Here is a 22,497-nt window from a genome sequence, read left to right as displayed (position 1 = left end):
ACACTCCCCTCCCTGCTCAGGTCCTTGCAAGGTATGGGCCATGCTGCCCAGCTCAGGGGGTGACATTTTGCTGCTGTTTGACTATTTTCACACAGATGTGTCTGCAGGTGTTTCTCCCATTCAGAATTTTGGCCTTGACCTAAAGCTTCCTGAAATACCGATGGCCTATCATCGGGCTGGACAGGTATAGTTTGTGTCCAAGTATTTCACCCAAAAGCTGATGTACAAGGCATATGGGTAACTGTTCCCAAAAGAAGTGTGTATATGGAGGGGAACAGGGTGGGAGCTTGCCTCTCACATCGGGGGGGGGAAGTAAGGGAAGGTTTCTGTCTTGAAAGGCCTCATCCAAGGCTCTGCTGCCCTGGCTTTTATTGTTTCACTCACACAGCAGCAGGTTACACAGCTCTTATCACTCATCTTCCTCTCCCACCCCACCCCATACTGCTGCCTGCTGTCACTTTGCAGCCAAGCAGCTGGCAGGGCACACCCGACCATTGCTGGTGCTGGATCCTTTTTCCTTACCCGCCAGCCTTGTTTCCCCTGCAAACCACCCAGGCCAGAGCTGTGGTGCTTGTCTGGGGGCCAGTCACATAGCAGAGCCACATGTCAAGACGCAGGAATGGCCCCAAAGGGCATACAGGGTCCATGTCCGAACAGAGCAGGACAGCGAAGACTCATGCGGAGTGACCATGTTTGAACACAGCAGGTCGTGGTTAGAGTGTTGCTAGGAATGAGCAGGCCAAGACACAGGGCAGCACTATGGCCTCTGCCATCCCCCTTCTCCCAGGGGCAGAGGTTAACAAAGAGTCACACTGGAAATCTCCATGTTAATATACGTGTTACATTTACTTGTGGAAGAAGGCCTTTACAGCTAATCGCATTTCTCACTGCCCCAGCCATTCACAGCTGGAAACGCACCTGGCTCGCTCACAGGTGGCTTGTGGGGCACAACAGGCGCCCTGGATTCAAGGAGCGCCGAGGCTGTTTGCACTGGTGCTTGCAGCTGGATGACCAAACCCTCGGCACACCTGTGCCCCGCCTGTGGCACAACCAGGCTCACAGCGGGCACAGGCCGCACAACAAGAGACACTTGTGCCCTGGGGGCGAGGCAGCCGCTGCCCCACACCCCTTCCCTCTGCAGCGCCATCACGCCCTAACTGCGGTTCGAGCGGTATAATGACGGCGTTACCCTTCTGTACCCACGCAAAAGGCCTTATTTAACCACCCATCCGCGCTACCGACCTCATGCAAATCACGCTTCCGTGCGCACCGAAACAAGCCAATTCCGCCGGGAAGCGCTTCTTCTTCCTGCCCAGCGCAGCCTGCGCCGGCACCCACCTCGCCCCCACCCGCCTGACACGGGGCGGCGGCGACACCCCGCAGAGGCTCCCCGGGGACGCGGCCCCGCCGCCGCTCCAGTGAAGGCCGCGCGCTCCGCCGACCTGCGCAGGCGCCCGGCGCCCCACCGCCGCCAGGGGGTGAAGTCTGCCGGTGCGCGTCACTTCCGGTTGGGCCAGCGGCCCGGCAGGAGAGTGCGGTCCCTTCCCGTCCCGACCTCTCACGCACGGCCCGGCCCGGCCCGGTGCTGCCCGAAGGACGGCATGGAGAAGCTGCGGCGGGTGCTGAGTGGGCAGGACGACGAGGAGCAGGGACTGACAGCTCAGGTACCGCCCGGCGGGGACCTGTTCTTCTTCCCTCTCCTCGTACCAGTGGCCCAGTAGCCGCCGTTAACGGTCACGGCTAACGGCCGCCGAGCTGCGGCTCGTGGTCCGGCGCTCCCTCCCCCGAGGGGGGTGCGGGGGGCTGAGCGGCGCCGGCGCCGTGACGGGGGATCGCTGAAGGCTCCGTGCCTCAGGCCCGCGCCGGTGTCTGCGGCCTCAGGTGCCGCCGCGTTCCCGCACTATCCCTCCCTCATCCACCCCCCCCCAACCCTCCCACCGCCCCTCGGCGTCTGCCCGCCCGTGTCAGTAAGCGGGAGAGACGGGGGGGCCAAGGAGAGACGAAAAGTTCGCGGCGTGTGCCGCAGGACGAGGTTGGTGGGCACCAGGCCCTGCCCGGGAGTCAGAGTTTGGGCGGATTTTCGGTGTGCGGAGCAGCTCTGTGTTGTGTTGGTGGTTTGGGGTCGTTTGCTTTTATTTTCCACGTCCTGCTTCGAGATGGCAGGGTCTTCTTGTCTCGTGTGTGCTCTTCCTCCTACATGGCCTCAGTACTCTCTGATTAGTTAAACAATAGGTTTTCTTTCTAAGTTGCTTCTTGATTTCCTTATGCCCCTGAATGTACAAAAGCTATGAAAGACTTTCTTTAGACAGAGATAGTTTTGTGTGTGTTGTGCTGAGGTTCCTTTTTTTTGCACCCTACTCCTCAAGTGCAATTTAATTTTTCTATTTCCTCCCCACTAGCTTCCTCATCATCAGGTTGGGGTTTTTTACTGGGCTTGAACACCATACATTTCTGAGGCTTCATTTCTAGGTTGGAGCAAAGCTGAGCATACTTGTAAAGAACCATTTGTACCATCAGCTCCCTTCTAATTGGTGTGATTGCAGGTCAAAGTGCCCCACATCATGGAATATTTTGATGCTGTGTGCTACAGGATGCTGGAGCATGGTGGAGAAAGCTGGAATGTAGAGCAGCCTGAATCTGAGCTACAGCTGATAAACCATGGTGTACCAGCATAACCTCAGTATAGTTGGCATCTGTGGCATAATATTAGTTCCAGTAGCTTGCTGCTGACATGCTTCACTTGTCTTTGCACTGAGTTGCTGCTGGTCTTCAAGGTTAATGAACTTGGCCTCTTAGCTGCAGTAAAGCAGCTAAATTGTATCTACACCTGACTGATTCTGGAAGCAGTGTAGTGTCTGTGCCCTTTCATACCAGAGCTGGCTGCTAGCACTTAGGAGGGATGCTTCACCTTCTGGTCTTATCACAAGATTATCAAAGAAATACTTACATTCCTGGTGATCTTAGTTCAAATCCAAGAGAATTAATTAATCTGGCATCCCCAGGCACATTTCGTATGAGACACATGATAGTGACATAGAGTTCTCCTTTACTTGATCCTGTGATGTTTGTTTTAAGGCAGCAATCGATAGATAAATGCCTAAGTATTTAATAATTTTATATTTGAAGTGTGTATCCTGAGAAGGAGAGAACTGAGCTAAGAATGTGTTGTTTGTTAAATGTCAGAAAACAAGCTATATATGATTTGATTATTGCATGTAGTGGTGTAGCCAGGAAAGCCTTTAAATAGGAAAAATCTGCTCACATGTAAGACTTAGCCAGTACGATAAAAGAAAACATAGAAATATGCCTTTGGCATAGTGCAAAGGAGCTTCATGCTCAGAAGATGAACCAGAAAGATCTTCTTTAATGTAAATAAATATTCACTGAAGAAAAATTCAAGTGTTTAGGTTAGGCAATGCCTCTGTTGTAGGTTTCTCTCAAAGTAGTAAATTAGGCCTCTTCTAGTGAGGAAATTCATATGTGATATTAACTAGAGCTATAGCTTTACAGCTGAATGGTGTTGACTATTTTTAAAGTGTGTGTAATAGAGCAAAAAAGTACGTGCGCCCATGCAGAGAAGGACACTTTTAAAGAGGTAAGGTTGTGAAAGAAAATATATAGTTATGCATTTTGCATGTAAAGATCTTCAACTGTTTTAGATGACCTTTCTGGAACTGAGTCATGTGTTTGGTTAAAAACAATGGCCCTCTCTTTGGAATAGCTGATAGTTGTGTAACAGCCATCATATGGTTTATGTTCCTTGATGTCTCTGTGTTCTGCTCCTTGATTTTTGCAGAACTATTAACATGAAGTCAGAAGTAATTCCTGTTAAGGAAAGTGGAAGAAAAGTATATAGTGAGATGATTGTGTAATGATTCAATGAAGTCTTTCTGTACTTTCTAAACTCTTCAGATGACCAACTGTTGCCTCTTGCTGCAATTTGATCAATTATTCTAAATATTAAAAAAAAAAAAAAAGGAATTTATTATTAAAAAATCAATAATAAATTGTAAATATACCAGTGTAGTGATGTTTGTCAGGGCAGCATTATGTTTTTTATTAACACCAAAACTAATATAAAATCACTTAATTTGACACATTGACTTGTTTTCTGGCAGTGGTTTCATGATGTTGTTGGGGCAGCCTTATGCTGCTTAGTTTTATCAACACTGAAACTAATATAAAATCGGTCCATTTGACACAGTGGCTTGTTTTCTGGCAGTAGTTCTGTAATATTGCAGATTGACAACTGCTTAAAGCATTCAACAAGATTTTAGCAAGGAGGAATAGAACGGGTATTTAAATGTCTCATATTTTACTCTAAAGCGTTGATAGAAATGCTTATGAGGAGACCTCTTAGGGAAAGATGAAAATATATCTCTAAAAAATATTTTTTTATATATTGCTGAAGAACTCAATTCTGCAAATGTACTCAACATTTCTTTGAAATTGAGTATTCTCCATTACTTGCATATTCTAAAATTTTCTACCAAGAAAAGATATAGTTGCTAACTTCTAGAATCTTTCTTAAAACCCGTAAAAGAAAGTGCTTCCAGTTTGCCAACATGGAAAACTTCTATAGGATAATTAAGGGGGAGCCTAGGTAGATGTTCAAAACTACAGTTAATGTTTTTGAATAAAGGCAGCCTTGAAGATTATTATTCATATGATTTATTGGGTGTCCCTAGCAAGCTACTCAGTAAAGAGACTATTGCAAGGCCGATCCTTATGTTTCAGGAAATCTGCTTCTGGATTCCAGTTTCCACTTGAGGTTCCCTCTTGATTTCTGGATGTCTTGGTCAATTCTTTGATGTAATATTTTCTTGGAATATCCTGTGAATAAAAACCTTTGCTTTTTGCCCAGGAGTTTGGCATTAAAGCTTAGCTATAGAAAACTGAGGATTTCTATTTGTTGATTTCTGGTTTTTTTTTTTATTTTTATTACTTAGAAACAAGCTGATAAGCAGTATAGCAAGAAGGGTATGCTTTACAGGAACTCTCTTGTCAGCAATGCACAGTTCTCCATATAAATCTTTCCTCGGACGTGGAATTTGCATGGCAATTTTTTCAGTCTTCTAAGTAAAAACTTCTGCCAATGCAAATATTGTAGAGTGTAATGCAAACTCTCTTTGTCTGAAATCTAGGATTAGCTGTGTGGTTTATGTCAGACAACAAAAGAAGTCCTAATCACCCTTACGTTGTTTGTTGCATTTGTTGTGTAGGCAGTTTAGACTTATTAACTTAATAACTTTTTCTTAGGGTTCTGGTTCGTAGTCTCTGAGCTGTTACTTCAGGGTGTCTCACAGCCCCTCTTATAGGAGTTAGTGCTCCTGCAGCACATGTCGCAGAATAGGCAGGCGCTCTGTCAGGTCCTCAACTTTTACAGCTTGTAGCCTGGTATTCTAGCACAAGCTGCAGTCTGTAGTTTAAGTAGTTGAACTATGTACCTGTTACTCAACTTCTGCAGCAAGGTGCTTCAGTACAGGGGTGAAACAGACATCTCAGAAAGGTAACTAGTTCCATTGCTTTCATGAAACCTAAAAAGTGTTAGGTATCAGGGACTAAGAAAATTCGTTACCAGACCTCCAGTTTCAGGATTTCAAATGTTGCATTAACTAGGTTCAGCTTGATAACATAAATGGCAATGGCATCAGGAATGGTTGGAGGATCAACCTTCGTTTTAATGACAATTAATCTACTTAGTTTTATTATTAGAGAGAATGCTATGTTTCAGTGGTCTGGCAGCCTTCATGCCACAGCTTGTCTTCTTGCAGCTCATGTGCATCTATTGTCAATCTAAGTTTTTAAGAATCAAATCCACAAAATGTATTAAACTGCTCATAAAATCATATTTTAAATCTTGTGGCATTTTTTGTTCAAAGCCTTTGTGTGGTGCACTTATTTATGGTGTTGGTATTTTTCTGCCTAATAACTGTTAGGGATTTAAATGAAGATAAAGCTGTTTTTAAATTTATATGAAAAATGAGATTTCCTGGTGGTTGTTTCATGAACACCATCAGATATTAAGACTTGAAGTAGAATAGCAGTAATTGGCAGCAATGTGCCTGATATTTGAAAATGAGATTTCCTGGTGGTTGTTTCATGAACACCATCAGATATTAAGACTTGAAGTAGAATAGCAGTAATTGGCAGCAATGTGCCTGATACCTTCATCCTTTCCCTGTTTTCTAGGCATTCTGAAACACGTGCGTTGGGTGAACTGATAGTATTGGCCCATCCACACTTCATTTCTGAGCAGAGATGGAAAGGATTTTTACTCTTTTCTTTTTTTTTTTCTCTCTGTGTGTGTGATTACTTGCATGAATAGGTGTATTAAAAGCATGATTCAAATGAGTATTTTCAGTTACGTCCTACCAGCTCTTCCTGCACTTGTTACATGTATAGGCATTCAGGAATATGACTATCAAATATGAGTTCAAATACTAAACCATCTTATAGTTACTGGTTTTTGTTTATTTCTTTAACGCATACATAAGGATAAAGAGTTGGACCTAACAAGGTAAGCTGCATCTTCTGACCTTTGGGAATTTCTGTTGTAACTGCTGAACACAGAGAAGGGGAAAGAAAATTCAGGACAGTATTGAATCCCAGCTCTGTGTCTGCTCAAACAGTATGCAAGTGTGAAAGTTTATTTTAATTATTCTGATCCCTCTTCTTAAGTAAATATTCAAAGTATTTCATTTGATTAAATAAGATTAGTAATTTTTTTTATAAGTAGAAAGTAATTCAAGCTGTTCCTTGTTGACATACATTCAGATGCTGATTCATCACAGCACAAAAATGTGTACTTTTATGTGGCCCTTTTTTATTAAATTAGATATGGATTCTTCATTTGTACAGATGTGAAATCATTCTAATCAGTAACCAAATTCCATTCATTCACTTACCACTACCTGAAAGAGAAATTTCCCAAAGGAACCTCATTGATTGGAGAATCCCTAACTTGTCTATTTGGTTAATAGTACTTGATTGTTATCTAGCCTACAGATATTTTCAAGAGGGCAAATTTCCTTGTCATCTGACCAAAGAGGAAAGTTAGCTTTTTATAGTCATCTTACATAAGCTGAAGCAACACTTCACTTAAAGGAGCAGTTTAAAATAGAAAGTATATTTAATTTTAGTGACCTGGAGTAAACTCAAGTGCATTGTTCTTACAGCGTGAGTGGAGATGATGAGCTGAGCATTTCTAACCAGTCACTTCTGCTGAAAAGGGCTGTTTTGCCAGCTTTGTGGCTGTGCCTCTTTCCTTATACCGGCTCAGCTGCTTTTCTAACATCTTGTTGAGCTGGTTTAGCTCATTAGTCTAGCATAGGACTAAGTCATCAGAATAGAGGGAACATTAGTTCTTTACCCACTTTGTGAGTTGTGTCAGCTAGCTCAGCTCATTAAAGGGTCTTACAGGTTCTGGAGTCACCCTGGAGAAGCAGGAAGTAACACTACCTCTTTCAGCAAGTTACCTGTCTGAGGAGACAAGCTGTGTTCATCTGCCTACACCTTCACCCTGTATGGAACAGTAATTGAAGTGGAATCATACTGATTGCAGTGGATACTTGTACTAATATGTACAAAGGGTTCTGTCTAGTAATAGGAAAAGGCAGTAATGTCTATAGGAACATAGAGTGGTGCACAAATAGATATGTTCATCTGCAAATTGCTAGAAGGTCCGTTCATTCTTCTGCTTTGGCACAATTCTGAGGATTTTCAATTGTAATTGTACGGTGAGAAGAAAGTCTGTTTGAAAGTGGATCAGTATGGCTTGAGTGCCAGAATGTACCTTCACAGGTTTTGTCTTGTTTGTTTGTTTTGGAAATATGTTTCCAAATATCTAATATAATTTCTTAAACTGAAATAACTAATATGCAAGCAACTGTTAAGCAAGGTAAAATAATAGATTCTGGCTAAAAAATTATTTTATTTGAAATTAAAGACTTCAGTAGTAAAGGAAAATTGTCCTTTAGGTTGTTCAAAACTGGGTTTGTAATGTCCTTTTGTTTTTTTCCTCTCCTTCTATTAAGGTCCTTGATGCCTCAACACTCAGCTTTGGTACTCGAGTGAGATGGTTTGCCATATGTTTTGTTGCTGGCATTGTGTGTTCTATTCTTGTAAGTAAAGTGATTTTCTGTTTGTTTTAATCATGTATCCTAAATTTTATATTAATAGATTTAACTAGACATTATATGTATAATGTAGGGGCTATTGTTCTGTAAATTATGATTTTGACCATTTTTCTGCCATTCACAGCAGAGCATTTTTATTACAGTGTAATAAAATTTCTTAATAAAAGGTTTGAACAATGACAAAATATTCTGTACTTTTAATCTAGATTTGTGAGTGCTGTACTGGGAAAGAGCTTTTGCTGTTGTTTGGTGTCTACCCATCTTATTTTTATTCTCTCCAATGAAAGGGGAAAAAGAGAGGGAAGCTTTAAAGGTTTTTAAAGGCTGAAGAAACCACAAGTGTAACCTGTCGCACTCACAAATCAATAGGTGATGACTGTGGTAGCATGTTGACACTTGAAAAACCTGCTGCACTCCTATTGATCTTATGGTCAGCAAATCATTTTGTTCATTCTTGAACTTGAGATATTGGCAGGAGTCTCAAGCCTGCAGTTAAAAGTTGAGAACTATTAATTGATGGGGTCTATCAAAAATTGACACAGGTAACTCACAGTTCATCTGCTTGGAAAGTCTCAGGAGCAGGGGAAATAACATCGGGAAAGTATCCAGACTCCTGAGTTTGTGTTTTTTTCTTTCGGGTTTATTTTTTTTTTTTCCTTCCTTTTTTCTTTTTTCATTATGAAGTAGGATGTTGGTTCTTCACTGAGCATGACTTTTGGTGTAAACCAGTTAGCAGCCTTTGGCTAAGGTGTGTGGATGATGATTGCAGTTTTTGTGGAGACTGTCTGGCAGATTGCCTTGACTTGTAATGCATTCTGGTGGTAGGATGGAGAAACTTGTCCTGTGTGCATTAGTTTCTGGTTTTGCCATTATTTAAATGACTGCTCTTGCTCTTTCATTTACCATGAAAAGCTTTTAAACCAAGGAGGCTTACGTAATGACAAGAGTAAGCAGCTGTGGAGGAGCAACCTGTTGATTAAGGCACTCACTTAGAGATAGGGACTTGCTAGATTCTCCTGCAGGTGGAAGCTTCTGATTCTTTATCAAAACTTGTGGTTTCTTAGACTCCCTCAGACTCTGAAGTAAACCAGAATGGTTGCTCGTCTTAACCACTTAAATAAGACCTCTCATAGGTATCAGTTCAATAAAGGAACTGGTGAGTGGTGTTCTTCATATTGATATCTATGTCAAGTACAGTGATACAAACTCTGGCCAGATGCTTGTGTTAGAGAAGGGGCAAGTTCTAGGGAGGGAGCTCTAGGTTGGGTTGGAATATCCCTTTTTTAGGGTTGCTTAAGCATTTTTTGGTTGAATCCCTCTCCCTTTGTTTTTTTCAACAAGTAATATTTAACCAATATAATCACAAATTTTAGTGTGTATCAGGTTTGTGCTTTAACACCTATTTCTGGACAGGGTAACATCACTTTTTTTTTTCCTGCTTTTTTTTAGTATTTAATCTTTGTGCCTATAGAATATAAGCAGTACAAATAAACGTTATAAGCAATATAAATAAGCATTGCCAAGTTGTAGAAAATATGGTGAAATATAGTAAATCAATACATTATTTTGCCAGTAGGTGGCAATAGAAGTATTGTGAATATTGACTGCTACAGGTCTGAGAACTGTGTACTCTGCTAGTATATGTTAGAATGATAGTCTTCATAGCCTGAAAATATATTCATCAGCTATAAAATCTAAATAAATTGCATTAACTAATTAAAAACATACAAATAACCTATCTTTTATAGGGAACAGCATTGCTATGGCTCCCAAAGGGGATCAAACTTTTTGCAGTGTTTTACACCCTGGGAAATATTTCTGCGTTAGCGAGGTACGATTTCTTAATTATTGTTATTAGAAAAGTATCTTTTTCATCTACATTTCCATTTGCTTTTACTCTAAAATGCTATCTGTTTATGTATAAACAACATTGTTTTCATATTGAAATACTAATAACAAAATCTTGTTTATCTGACAGTTTTAAGATTAATAATTCGTGATTATTAGTTATTCACCTATTGTAATGTTTTATGTGGTTGTTTTATAGACATATCACAACTGCTATCTGAAGTATGAATAATAAATTGCTGGGTGAATGTTGTGTACTTCTTACAACTAATTCCTTCTGCCAGGTGGATATGTACCTTGGTTTCAGGGGCAAACTAGTCTGCCTGCTGTGTGCATGCTTTGTTACTGGAAGGAACTTTTTGTTTTTAACAGAGAGGTCATCCTGTTTCTAGGAAGAATCTTTGAGAAAGGGGAGGTTTAGGAAATCCTCTTTTTGACTGTAAGGCCAGGCAGAATCTAAAAATCATTCATAGTGTATTTTAAAATCTGTGCTTGGTTCCCGTAGCAGTTTTAAAGATTTGCAGAAGGGACCTCCTAGGATCTAAAACTCTTCTTTCACTGTCTGAAAGATGTGTGAGAAACAACTGAATATGAATAAAGTATTTTCAGTTTCTGTTTGGCCTTCTCTTACTCTCTTAGCATAGTTGAAGCATGGTCATGGGACTGGTCCAACCCATGGCGTCTGGTCTTGACTTTTACGGACTCTGTGACTTTAGTCAGGTCACTTAACTATTGAGTCAAAACATTGTTAATCTGTTAAAACTCAGGCAATGTGACATTAATGTTTGATAAATGTGATTTCCTCAACCAATTTTTTAGGGGACAAAGATGTTTATACTGGGATTGAGTCTCTCATTTGTGTAACTATTCTATCTTGTGCTAAAACAAGACAGAAAGTTAATACTGGAGGTATTTCCCTTTCTGTCCCTTACCTTATTCTTTATTGTTGGAGTTCTGTTTGGTTTTTTTTAACCTAGTATTTTAGGTGTGTTTTCAGTGCTTCAAATTAAATTAGCATTTTAGAAACTTGGTACTAATCAAGTCTTAATTGTCAGTGAACTAAGAGGAAAGCTTTTATAGACTAGCATTTCTTTTCGGAGAATGTTGAAAAATTTTAGTCTGGATTCCAACTAAAATTAGAAGTAAAAAGAGTCACCTTTCCCCTTCAGTAGTCTTATTAGATATAAACAACAGGCAGCTGTGTTCTATGAACAGTAGGAAATGACACTAAAGTCATAAATTGAAGACGATTTAAGCTTTTCAGGTTTGTTTGCAAGTCTGTATTTAAAACAAATGCAGTTACCACTCTTAATAAATAGTCCTGTCTAGTTTGGTTTTACTATAATTTTCTAGCCACACGCATGAAAACAATTATACTTATTTGATTCTTCTCTGGGATAAGGAGCGTACCTTCTACAGAATATGTTGTATATAGGAAATATCCTGTGTAAGTGGAGGATCTCTAGGTTTTTTTTCCAACCTTTCTACTCCCTATGGATTCTCTTACATCTCTGGAAAAGCTCTTGTGATGTCTGTCCTTCAATGCTAATTAGGCTAGCATCAATGCATTTTTCTTTCTATATTTTTTTTGGCCTATTTTATGTGGCCTGAACCTCCCTCATTTTTACTACCATATTTTCATCATCCCTATCCTTCCACTAGCTAATTAATTTTTTTATTCTAGTTCTTCAGGTCTCTGTTTTTTTTTTTTGTCTTAATTTAATTTTATGGCCCAGCACCTAAGATTAAAAAATACTAAGAAAAAGTTAATTTGGATTGCAGTGAATTTAACACCTTTTTTTCCATGTAATATGGCCTTTTGAGGTCTGTCTATGCAACTTAAATAAGGAAAAAAAAAAAAGTGAAGAGAAGAGGATATATACACAAAGTTGCTGGTAGGAGAACACCTCAGTGTGGGAGACCATGGGCTCGCTTTACTGCTTGGGATGTGGAATCCCATACTACTTCTGTCTTAGAAGATGTGTGCTTCACCAGGCTTATGAGTAGTTTCAGGAGGGAGCATTACCAAACTCTTCCCTGCTACTGATTGTTTTATTTCACATAAAGAAATAATAAATAGAACTTAACTGGGTTAAATTCTCAACTAGGTTAACTTAATATTAACTAGGTTTCCTGTTCTGTAGTAAAGCATTCAGACCACCTCAAGCTTACAGGCATGCTCACTGTCTCACTAAATATTTTCTGCAAAGCAGAATGGCTTCAGTGACAGGGAAGGAAGAGACTCATCTCAGAATATTTGAAGCCAGATAATTACTCCTGTCGTTGTGAATTCTTGGTTCACACCACATTTCTTTGCCTGAACAGGTACAGCATAGCGCTACTAATGGTTTTGTTCTCCTTTCAAGTTAACTACAGAGCGGAAGAAAGCAGGAGGAGTTAATACAAACTACTGAACTTTTTCCTTCTTTTTTTTCCTTGCTGAATTTAGGCAAAGAGTTAGAGCTTCCCTGTAATCTTGATTGTAGCTACTTGCATGCTGCCTGAGTAAGAAGTTTATTGTTAAACAGAAATTTTTCACAGAAGTTTGGTTTGTGTTCTTCGCATTGTTTTGGCAAGTCAGTTCTTAGAACAGCCTCAATGTGAAATTCTCTGGACTTCAACTTGACACCTCTCTGCTATAACTGGTAGTGTTTTGGAAAGAATTTCATGACTAAGGGCGACTTAATACATAATCTGTTCCTAGGACTAAATTTGTGGAATATTGCACTTATTGTTCTAGCAGTTCTCTGTTGCTAAAGACTGGAATGCCCTTTTTAAAGCCTTTGTAGTCATCTGTTGGAAAACTGGTTGACTACCTATTGTCTTTTGCAATGATTTATTTGAAAGTGATTTACCGTTTGTTTTGTTTTTTCCCCTCCTATTAGTACATGTTTCCTGATGGGGCCACTGAAGCAATTGAAAGCAATGTTTGAGCCAAAAAGATTAATAGCTACAATAGTGATGTTGGTAAATATACTATCTTTACTTCCTTTTGCTAAAAAGTTTTCCTTTAGCCTCAAAGCTAAATCCAAGGCTTTACTAAAGGGACATTATTTCTCAGTCCACCTCTTTTTTGTACTGAGTAATAACAGTCAAGCTGATTAACTCTGTGTATCATAAAGATTGTCTAACTCCTTTCTATGAGCCTGTGTTTTTGTTGCTTATGATTAATTTTTTAATTATTTGAAGTAAAATGTTCTTTACTAATTATTTCTTACTAAATGCTAACATTACGTTGATTGCTTTTAATTTGTTTTCCAAAACAATTCCCTCGAGAACAAGGCTAGAGAGAGACTTTTGAGCTACCCTGAAAAGTCAGTGGTCACCAAGTCTAGCTTGACAGTTGTTTGTTGGCTGCAGCTCTGTTTGTGTAGCTTAGTGGTTCAGCATTTTCAAAGTAATGGAGATAATTAATTTCTTTCCCCAAAGTCTATGAAGCTATATGTTTGGCTTCACAGCTCTCCACTGTGAGGTCCTTGGCTCCTTTACTTCCATAACCATCATCCAGGAGGATGGAAGAAACATCCCTGCCCCGAGTCTCAGAATTCTTATCCCAAACCTCTATATTAGGTAGTTGAAAACAAGTTTCTGCCCTTGCTGCTTCTCTGGTTTTTACTTATTTTCTCTCTTGTTCTTCCTGATTTGTTTCAACTTTTATATTTGAAGTGTTGTTGGCTGTCCTATTCTGCCTATCATGTGGCTTTCTTTGCTAGTTGATTACAGCTGATGTGGATAAGAAACTCTTGCTGAATTCTTTCTGGCTGGCTGTCATATTGGCTGTATATTCTTTCTATCACATACATGGAAGAAAAAAAAAGTTATAATCTCATTTGAGAAGCTCATGTTTCCCCATATCTTTTGGAGAAGTCACAGTCGTTGCTTGGACTCCGGGCTTTGTTAAAGAGGTGACTTTTTGCCATCTTACCAAGTTACAAGTCCTAGGGAAGTAAAACAATCCAAGAATATCTCCAATTCTCTGGAGTCTGTTTGCTGTGCATGAATTCTCCAACTTTTTACAGCTGTGGGCTTTTTCTGGTCAAGCTGAGGGCCTAAACCAGACACTAAAACAGACAGCACAAAAATTGTTTGCTCTGATGATCCTATCATCCACTGTGCTCAAACATGGTGACAAAGAAAATAACTTGCTTTGAAGAGTGCAGAAACAAGACACGTCAGGGAAATGGAGGGATAACAAAGTAAGAGAAACATCACAGACCTACCTGCATACCTGTGGAGAGAAGCTACCAACAAAGTTAGCAAAAGACAGAACAAAAGGTTTCATCTAATAGGGAACAGGAGCATTGGATGAGAGCTAAGACTGTTAGGATGGAAAAATTCAAAATTTCAGTAATACAGAGAAGAACTGGAAAAATTCTAAAGTTTAGAAAACTTTTGATGTATTTGTCTGTTTTCTTCCCCATCCTAACCCAACGCCAGAATTACAGGCAACTCAGGAGTCACAAATATGTTTGGAAACTTCAAGAAAGTCTGTTATTTTTATTTCTTTCAATGAAACGCCAACAAAATTTTTCAGTGAAAATTAATTTAGAGTTTTGTTCTGTTTTCTGCGATGGGTATTGACAAATGGAGGGAGGGGGTGAGATTTAGTGGAAAAGTTCAAAGTGATAGTTAAACTTGCAAAATGGTGTGATCAGTTTGACATAGTAAATGACATCATTTTAATGTTCCATCAAAGGACTAGCTTGATTAAAGCTTCATGTGAGCTTTTTCACTGTGTATGAGGCAGCAGCTCCCTAGTGGGCTCTTCATTACTGTCAGAAGATGGAAAAAACACTGGCAGAAGAAGCAGAACCTGTGTTTGCCAAATACTGTGATTGTGAATGGATATTTTTAATAATGGGTTGTTTGTGGTGATGCACATACCTTTCTTGTCAGATATTGATGTTATGAATACTAGATCCAAAATGATACTGTGTACTGAAATAATAGATGATAAAGCTTGCTTGAAAGCAATCAAGTAGTCTGGGAACTGCTATTCTAAGCCCACCTTTTTATAGACCTAATATATAAAGGCTACGCACACCTATTTATACTCCTCATGGTTCCTGAAGTAAGTTCCTGTGTCCTCTTTCTTCTAAGACTTCTGGTGTGCTCCAGCCCTTCTGGCCATGGAGCACATCGTACTGTACTTTGGAAAACACCACTTTATGTGGAGTTCAGCATATAGTCAACTGTGTGACAGCCTTTGGCTCTGCTTGTTTCATGAGTCAATTCTGAAAATGCTGATTCCACATTGAAAACAGTTACTGTATTTGCCTTGTGTATTTGAGTACTCATTCTTGGTTTTGTCTCTCTTTTCATCTCCCCCCCAGCTTTGCCTAATATTGACTCTGTGTGCTGTATTCTGGGTAAGTAAGAATACTTTGTTCCTCTAAAGAGCAATCTAGCTTGGTTAGTTTATTAATTGTATTATGGCTTTAACATCCAGTTCAGTTGTAGAGGAAAGATGAGCTTGTGTGCGTGTGGAATTTGCGTTTTCAACTGCAGTTGAGCTTAGGTGGAGCGATAAGCCTGCTGGCTACAAAGCAAAATGCACCCTTCTGCCTGCATGTGTTTTAGATGAGAATACAAAATCTAGAGCATCATATTCAGTCTGCAGACCTCTGGACTAAGAACTAAGAAAAGCAAGTTAAAATATACTTTCATCTTAGTGATGTGCACTTATGTCAGAGAATATCGGAGAATATGCAGTGGTCTTTAGAAACCACAGGTACAGAATATTAAACTCATTAAGACAAAGGAAGGGAGACAGAACAAGTACCTTCAGGCATCTTGATTGAAAAACTGGCTGTAGTTATGTTCCATAGAAGTGAATATGTAGCTGAAGCGAACTGCCATATTTGCAGAAGTACAGTATCATGAATGTAAGTGAAAGTGTTAGCATTGATGCTGTTAAGTGTATTCAAAGCTAGAGAAGGTTTTCATAGCGTGATGCTAATGGAGTGATGGATAAAATGAGTGGAAAGTTCTTAGGGTGGAAGGGAGTAGCAAATTAAGTTAAAACAAGGAAATTTAGGTATTGTCAATTAACTAAATTTTTTGGTTGAACAGCTTGTTGAAATTGTTTACAGTATAGACTGGTACAAAATGACCTAACTTGCAATGTTTGCTTTATTTTTACTTAGTGGAACAAAAAAGGTTTGGCAGTGTTATTCTGCATATTGCAGTTCTTGGCAATGACCTGGTAAGAGTCTTAAAGTTAATTTTAATTTCTTCTCCCTACCCCTACACCCACGTGATTATAAACCTACATATATATATATATATATATGCTTCACATAACATTAAGTGTTCCCAAATGCTAGCCTCAATCTGTTTTTCTGAGATAGGCTGTGTAACTTCAGCAAAATATATATGCAATCGTCTTGCAAAAATGGTAATTTTAAGTATATTCTGCAATGCATGAACTTATTTGAGGCATTATGAAAGGAATATATATGCAAAAAAATTCTCATGCCTTTTCTCTGTTGTGGAAACTATATTCATATGTTCTGCTTTTGATTATCTCCTCTTTTGAGTTCTAACTAAAATTTAATTTTTGAAGCGGAGGAAACTAAAGGACATTTTCATAGGGTGTGTCCTGCCCCAAGAATATTTAGCAGCGTGGGGGAAAGAGTGGGTGGATGCGAGAGGGTGAATTTAGTGCAGCAGGTACTGTGATGACCATCCAGATGTGCTCAAGGGCTGGGCTCGGGAATGTGTGCTCACAGTTGGGTGACTGATCGCAAGCCTGCCCGATGTTTTGGAAGTTACTGCTTTCTCCATGGAGATACAACTGAACATACTTGTCCCAGGGGAATTACTTGGTACTAACTCTTGGGCGATCCAAGGTGACCGCAGTTCGTGTTTGAACTTGCCCTGAATACACAGTGTCTATACTGAACTTGGATCTGAGGACGAGTAACCATTTGTTCAGGATAGGGACTGTTGGGCATTGTACTAGTAAATGCTTGATACTAGACAGAAGGAAGACTGCTAACTCAAACTGTGTTTTACGTGTTTGCAGCAGACAACTTGACGTTTGTTAAACGTCCTAGAGCTTGATCAGGCTGGGCATGGGAACAAAACGTGGCCTGGGGCAAGTTTCAGAAGATAATAGAATTATCAGCTATTTGAGTGCCACAATTGTGGTGTATTATTTATGCTACAGCATATATCTGTATTTAGGGTTACATAAATAATATGATTAGAAGATGTATATTTCCATAGTAATGTGTATTGTGGTTTAAAATGGAAAAAGTTGTCTCTATCATATTGAAGAATACAGTTTTCCCAGAAATCTCCATTCCTTTTGAATCTGATGATAGTAAATCTCCTTTATGTTTATGTGTAACAGAAGTTATGAACTATATAAGAAAAAAAAACCATAAAAAATTCCCAAGAAAAAAGTAAGCCCAGGAAATCCTTGGCAGCACATTAGTTCTTGTCCAAGCGTGTCATCTTTTCTTGGGTAAGCATTAAATTGAGTAGGTAATCTTGTTTAAAGTTTTTTTTACAACAGGTTGCTTTTATTAATGCTGAACTGAAGTGAAATAATTGCGTTCTAGGAGACATGAATACTGTCAAATACACTTTTTTTCTCTTTTTTTCAGGTATAGTCTGTCATATATTCCTTTTGCAAGGTGAGTCTGCGTAATTACTTCCATCTTAACAAAAGTCAGATATCTTAGTGCTAGAGAGGGGAGAAAAGTCCTTAAATTAAGTATGTGAAAAAACATAACCTTCCTTTCCTTTTAATTTTTACAAAATGATGTAGCTGAACGCAAAATAATGTTTAATATAAGGTTTAAATACAAGTAAAGTGCATAGTGGTTCTCTTTGTTAAATCTCATTCTAGTTTTCATCACTGAAAATAAATTGTGTTTTGGTTTAAAATCTCCAGTGATTTAAAAATGCATTGATGCAATAGGAACTTTTCTGGTACTGGCATTAAAGGTAACTTATAGATCTGAAGTCTTAGTTAAAAGCAAACAAACAAGCATAGTTTCAGCTGTTAAGCCTACTTCTGAATTCCTCCATCTTTCTTAGGAGAGGCAGAAGTAATACTTCATGCTAATTTTCATTTTGGCAAGCTTCTCTCTTTCTTTTTGCTCTTGTATGTACAAAAAGGGAATGAAAGCTAGCCAAACACTCAGTGAAACCCCATGCAAGTAAACAAACTGAAGAATCTATTTTTTCTTTAATGTTTCATGTAAAATACAGTTTGGTCTTTCAGCAGTGTGGGGTTTTTAAAACATAAAGTGCTTCAATGTCTGTATATTACTTAATGAGATTTTCTGTGGTGAAAGTGGGGGAAAAAAGGATACAAAGTATTGTTTGTCCCTTTGATCTGATACCTTCCTGTTGTGCTTCTGTAACTTCTCTGTAATAGAAAGAATCTGTACTATGGATTATTTTATTTTTAAAGCTTCAGAATTGATCTAGGGAGGATTAAGCTGTATGTTTGGGGCTTTTTTTTTTATGATAGTAGTTAAGAACAATGGATTAAGTACCTTAACTGAACTCTGGCTTCAAATTGTCATCTTACTATTTCTGACATCTCAAGCTGACCCAGTCAAAAGTAGTATTCTGAATTCTTATAGTTCCTGTGGCCACGTGACAGTCTCAGTAGGATCGTTCTCTTTTTTTTTTTTTTTTTTTTTTTTAATGTTCTGCTCTGCACAGTTGAGCAAGTTGAGCAGCTAGTCACTGGTCCTTTCTTCCCTACCAACAGTACTTGAAGTTCTGGTCAAAAAAACATTAGGTTATATGCATCACCTTATTTCTTTGTTCTTACTTGTCTATTAGATTTTATGAGCCAAAGAACTGAATTTTACACAGGCTGCTTTTAGTAATTTCTTCTTTTTAGTAATTTCTTTCCCTAAAGTGATTTCTTTAGGGATTATTGAGTTATTTGCCTATGTGGAATGCTGTCATAAATTTCTTGTATAGGATGTCTTTCTTATGGAAATAGTGATCTAAACCATGTTAAGTGCCAGAGAACAGTATTATGTAGTTTGTTTATGAGTTAAAGTATGCATTTATCTTGATTTCAACAAAATTACCATTACTTGGTTTAACTCTAATGTTTTACTCTTAACAACAATGTACTTGTTCGTGGTTTTGGGATTTGTTTTGGTTTGGTTTTTGTTTGGTTGGTTTTTTTAATTAATGATAGCTCTCCTGCTGGCATGGCAAAAAAAAAAAAAACCCAAACCAACACCTGAACAACAACAAAAAAACCCACCAAAACAACAACAAAAACCATACATACAATGACTTTAAGGAGTCACGATAGTATTTTTCTTCATTTTTCAAATTGACTGACAATAGAATACAAATTTCACTCCTTAATAAGTTGTTACATTTTTGAGAAAATGAAAAATAAAGGAGACTAAAGTGAGTGATCTAAGTAGAAGAGTCAGAAAAGTTTGTTTATTGTCAGTTAAGTAGAGCCCTTCAGATCTTTCAAATCTTAAGGCTGAGCTCTTCATCCTGCATTGTTAATACATGCACTTTAAACCCTCAGGCTGTGGTGGTTTTTTTTCCTGCGACCTGATGGTCTAACTCCACTGTGGTTGGGACTCAAAGCACCTGTGCTTTGCCGATTGTCTGGATTTGGCAGGCTCCTCAGCCGTGCCCGTGCTGGCCAGCTTTTGCAAAATAAGGCTTTGACCTTATTAAGGCACCAAGTGGCTGCAGAACAGTTTTTTAACACAGTGGCTGCATTTCAGCATGTGCTTGAGTGTAAACAGTGTGGAAGACTTGGACAATATGGGCGGACCTGAGTTTAAGAGTGGGCTGCAGCCTTTGCTTTAGCCGGTGCTGTAGACGTACTCAACATGGCTGTTAAGATCCTGCATTTGATAAACTATTGATTTTTTTTTTTCTTCAGTTTATGTAATATTTTTAAATATGCAATGGTTGATATGTATCTGAAGAAAATAACAAATATCTTAACTGACTGGTTTTTTTCTTTCTTTTTAAAGGGATGCTGTGATTAAATGCTTCTCGTCCTGTCTGGGGTAAATTAAAAACAGGAACCAGCGTACACTTTAAAAGCCAACTTTTATTCCTCTGTGAATTTTGCTTGGAAAACTATACTTTTCCACTCATAAAATACCCAGTAACAATTTAGTATTTTCCTTGCCTTTTGCATTGGGGGATTAAATAAATTTTACTAGAAAGAGTTTTAAAAAAAGCTTGGGTGAACTGTTTGTGTTTACTCTAGAACTTTTAAGCTTTTTTTTAACAAAAAAGTACATTTAAATACTTGGTGCAGAGTAGTCTTAAAACTACCTTGCATCCAATAACAGTTGATTCCCCAGTGGAGGAAAGCCACTAAGATCTGGGTAGGATGCATAAAGATTTCATTTACAGTTCTGTCTAAAATTTTCAATGTGCTGTTTATGTTTGTATATTATTCATTGTATGCTTTTCCAAAGACAGAGTTTTATAAACGTTGTAAAGATTTGGTAAGTTATAATTAACTGCTCCTTTCAAATGTCTATACATGTGCCTTATGGAAAAAGCTTAATGAGAATATGTAAAAGGTCTGTTTAAAGATTGTTGGATTTTATTAAAAAGCTATATTTTAAACAGGGTTTTTTTTTTTTTTTACTTTCATACTCAAATACTTTTTACTAAAAGAACTCATGGCTAATGTATAAATGAGATTTGTGAAATAAATCAGTTTTAAAGGTGCCTAAACTATTTTTTCTATTTAGGAATCAGCTATACCCCCCGGGGTTGATTTGAAACATTACACTTGAATAAATATGAAAATATAGTAAAAAGTGGGATGTGTGTATGACTATTTCCAAATTTGGTTGTAAGATTTGCAGAAAACTTTAAAACTTCTCTAGTATTTAGACCACCTGATCATTCTGACTTAAACTGATAACAGATTGAAGTTAAATACTCTAATACTCATTTCTAGTTTGGTGGGGGGGGTTTTTTGGTTTTATTTGTTTTGGTGGGTTTTTTGGGGTTTTTTGGTTTTCTTTTTTTAACTAAGAGCTCTTCAGTTATTCAGGAGCAAAGTTAAATCCTTAGTGTTTGGCTGATACTATTTTACAGGAGGTTCTTTTTAGCACAGGATGGATGTGCTTGATTACCTGCATTCTTAAAGCCCGGTTGTTTTGGATTTTTTTTTTTTTTTTCTGCTAATGCACAAATAGGAGGAGGAATGCATTTGAAAAGATGTGATCAGCTGTGTCAGGAAGGGGAAAAAACCAGTCTTTTAGTATTCAGAGTTCAGGCTAGAGATGAATTGTAGTACGTTCCTGTTAAATCTCAATCTATGTTGCGCAAAATAGCAACATCAAGGAGGGGCTGTATAAAGAATGATTGCATGATTTTCACAGAATCATGGAATCACGGAATTGTTGGAGTTGGAAGGGACCTTCTAGAGATCATCTAGTCCAACTCCCCTGCCAAAGCAGGATTGCCTGGAGCACATTACTCAGGACTGCATCCAGGCGGGTCTTGAAAATCTCCAGAGAAGGGGCCTCCACGACCTCCCTGGGCAGCCTGTTCCAGTGCTCTGTCACCCTCACCGTAAAGAAGTTCTTCCTCATATTTGAATGGATTTTGCAACTAAACAGCCAACCAAGCCTCACCTTTTAACTCATTAACAATAAATTGCCAATGAGGCGTCCTTCCTGCTGGTGGTAGGGGACCAGGTAGTCCCAACCCTGCAGCAGGCTCCTGGGCTGGTCAGTGCTTGGTGGTGTAGTGACAGCCTCTCCAGCTCTGCCTGTCACAGCCCTTGGGAGCTGGTGGACCCTTGAGTGAATTTGCAGTTCCCTTTAGTTTTCAGTTTGCGTTGAAGATGAGCTAATACCTGCGTATGTAGTGGTGGATGTCATCCTGGAAACGACTGTCACTGCCCCTTCCCCAGCTGCTGTTTCCCCTTGGGGCACTGACCGTAACTGTCACTGGGGAAATCCAATCCCACTAGTGGGTGTTTCGGGACCAGGCAGTTGTTTGCTCCAGAGTTGGTTTTTTTCCCATCAACCTCCCCTGCTGGTACACAATCCCCTTCACAACAATCTTTAATTAGAATGGTATTAGTCATTCTGTCTGTTTATTTATTTATGCATTATGGTAAATAACAAAGTTAACACTCATCAGTTAGCACTTAGTATTAGATCACCAGAACAGAAAGGGTTCAAGAACTGATGTCCAAAAATTCCATGCTTTTATATGCACTTAGGTCTATGATATCATGTGCTTTCTTTTTAAGTTTTCAGAAGAGAAAAATAAACAATTCACTTGCTTCACCTGCACGCAGAGCACACACACTGAGTTCTTTCGTCAGGATCTTTTGCTCCTTCACTTCCAAGCTGTTGCTGTGTATGAATATTCCAAAAGTTCACAGCTGATGTATCCTCATTGTATGATGCCCTTTCATGACAGTGTGAAGCCACAGATGTGGACGTCTCTATCCCTGTGGATTGCATACATCCTACCCATCTTTTGATAAAATTCTGGTACCCTAATTAAAATA

The 22,497-nt window shown here is 38.9% G+C and overlaps 1 protein-coding gene across 1 annotated transcript; it reads left to right on the top strand.

Annotated features, from left to right (window-relative positions):
* The first annotated feature begins 1,516 nt into the window (after positions 1-1,516).
* SFT2D1 (SFT2 domain containing 1) lies at positions 1,517-20,777 on the top strand. The gene is made up of 8 exons (XM_074168886.1): positions 1,517-1,664; positions 8,037-8,123; positions 9,887-9,969; positions 12,872-12,953; positions 15,320-15,355; positions 16,133-16,191; positions 17,600-17,629; positions 19,976-20,777. Exons 1-8 carry the CDS (start codon positions 1,602-1,604, stop codon positions 20,013-20,015), a joined length of 480 nt encoding a protein of 159 aa, XP_074024987.1. The 5' UTR covers positions 1,517-1,601; the 3' UTR covers positions 20,016-20,777.
* Positions 20,778-22,497: the final 1,720 nt, after the last annotated feature.

Source organism: Numenius arquata, chromosome 2, assembly GCF_964106895.1.
Source record: "Numenius arquata chromosome 2, bNumArq3.hap1.1, whole genome shotgun sequence".
NCBI classification, from domain to species: domain Eukaryota; kingdom Metazoa; phylum Chordata; class Aves; order Charadriiformes; family Scolopacidae; genus Numenius; species Numenius arquata.
This window is presented reverse-complemented; position numbering and strand designations above follow the sequence as displayed.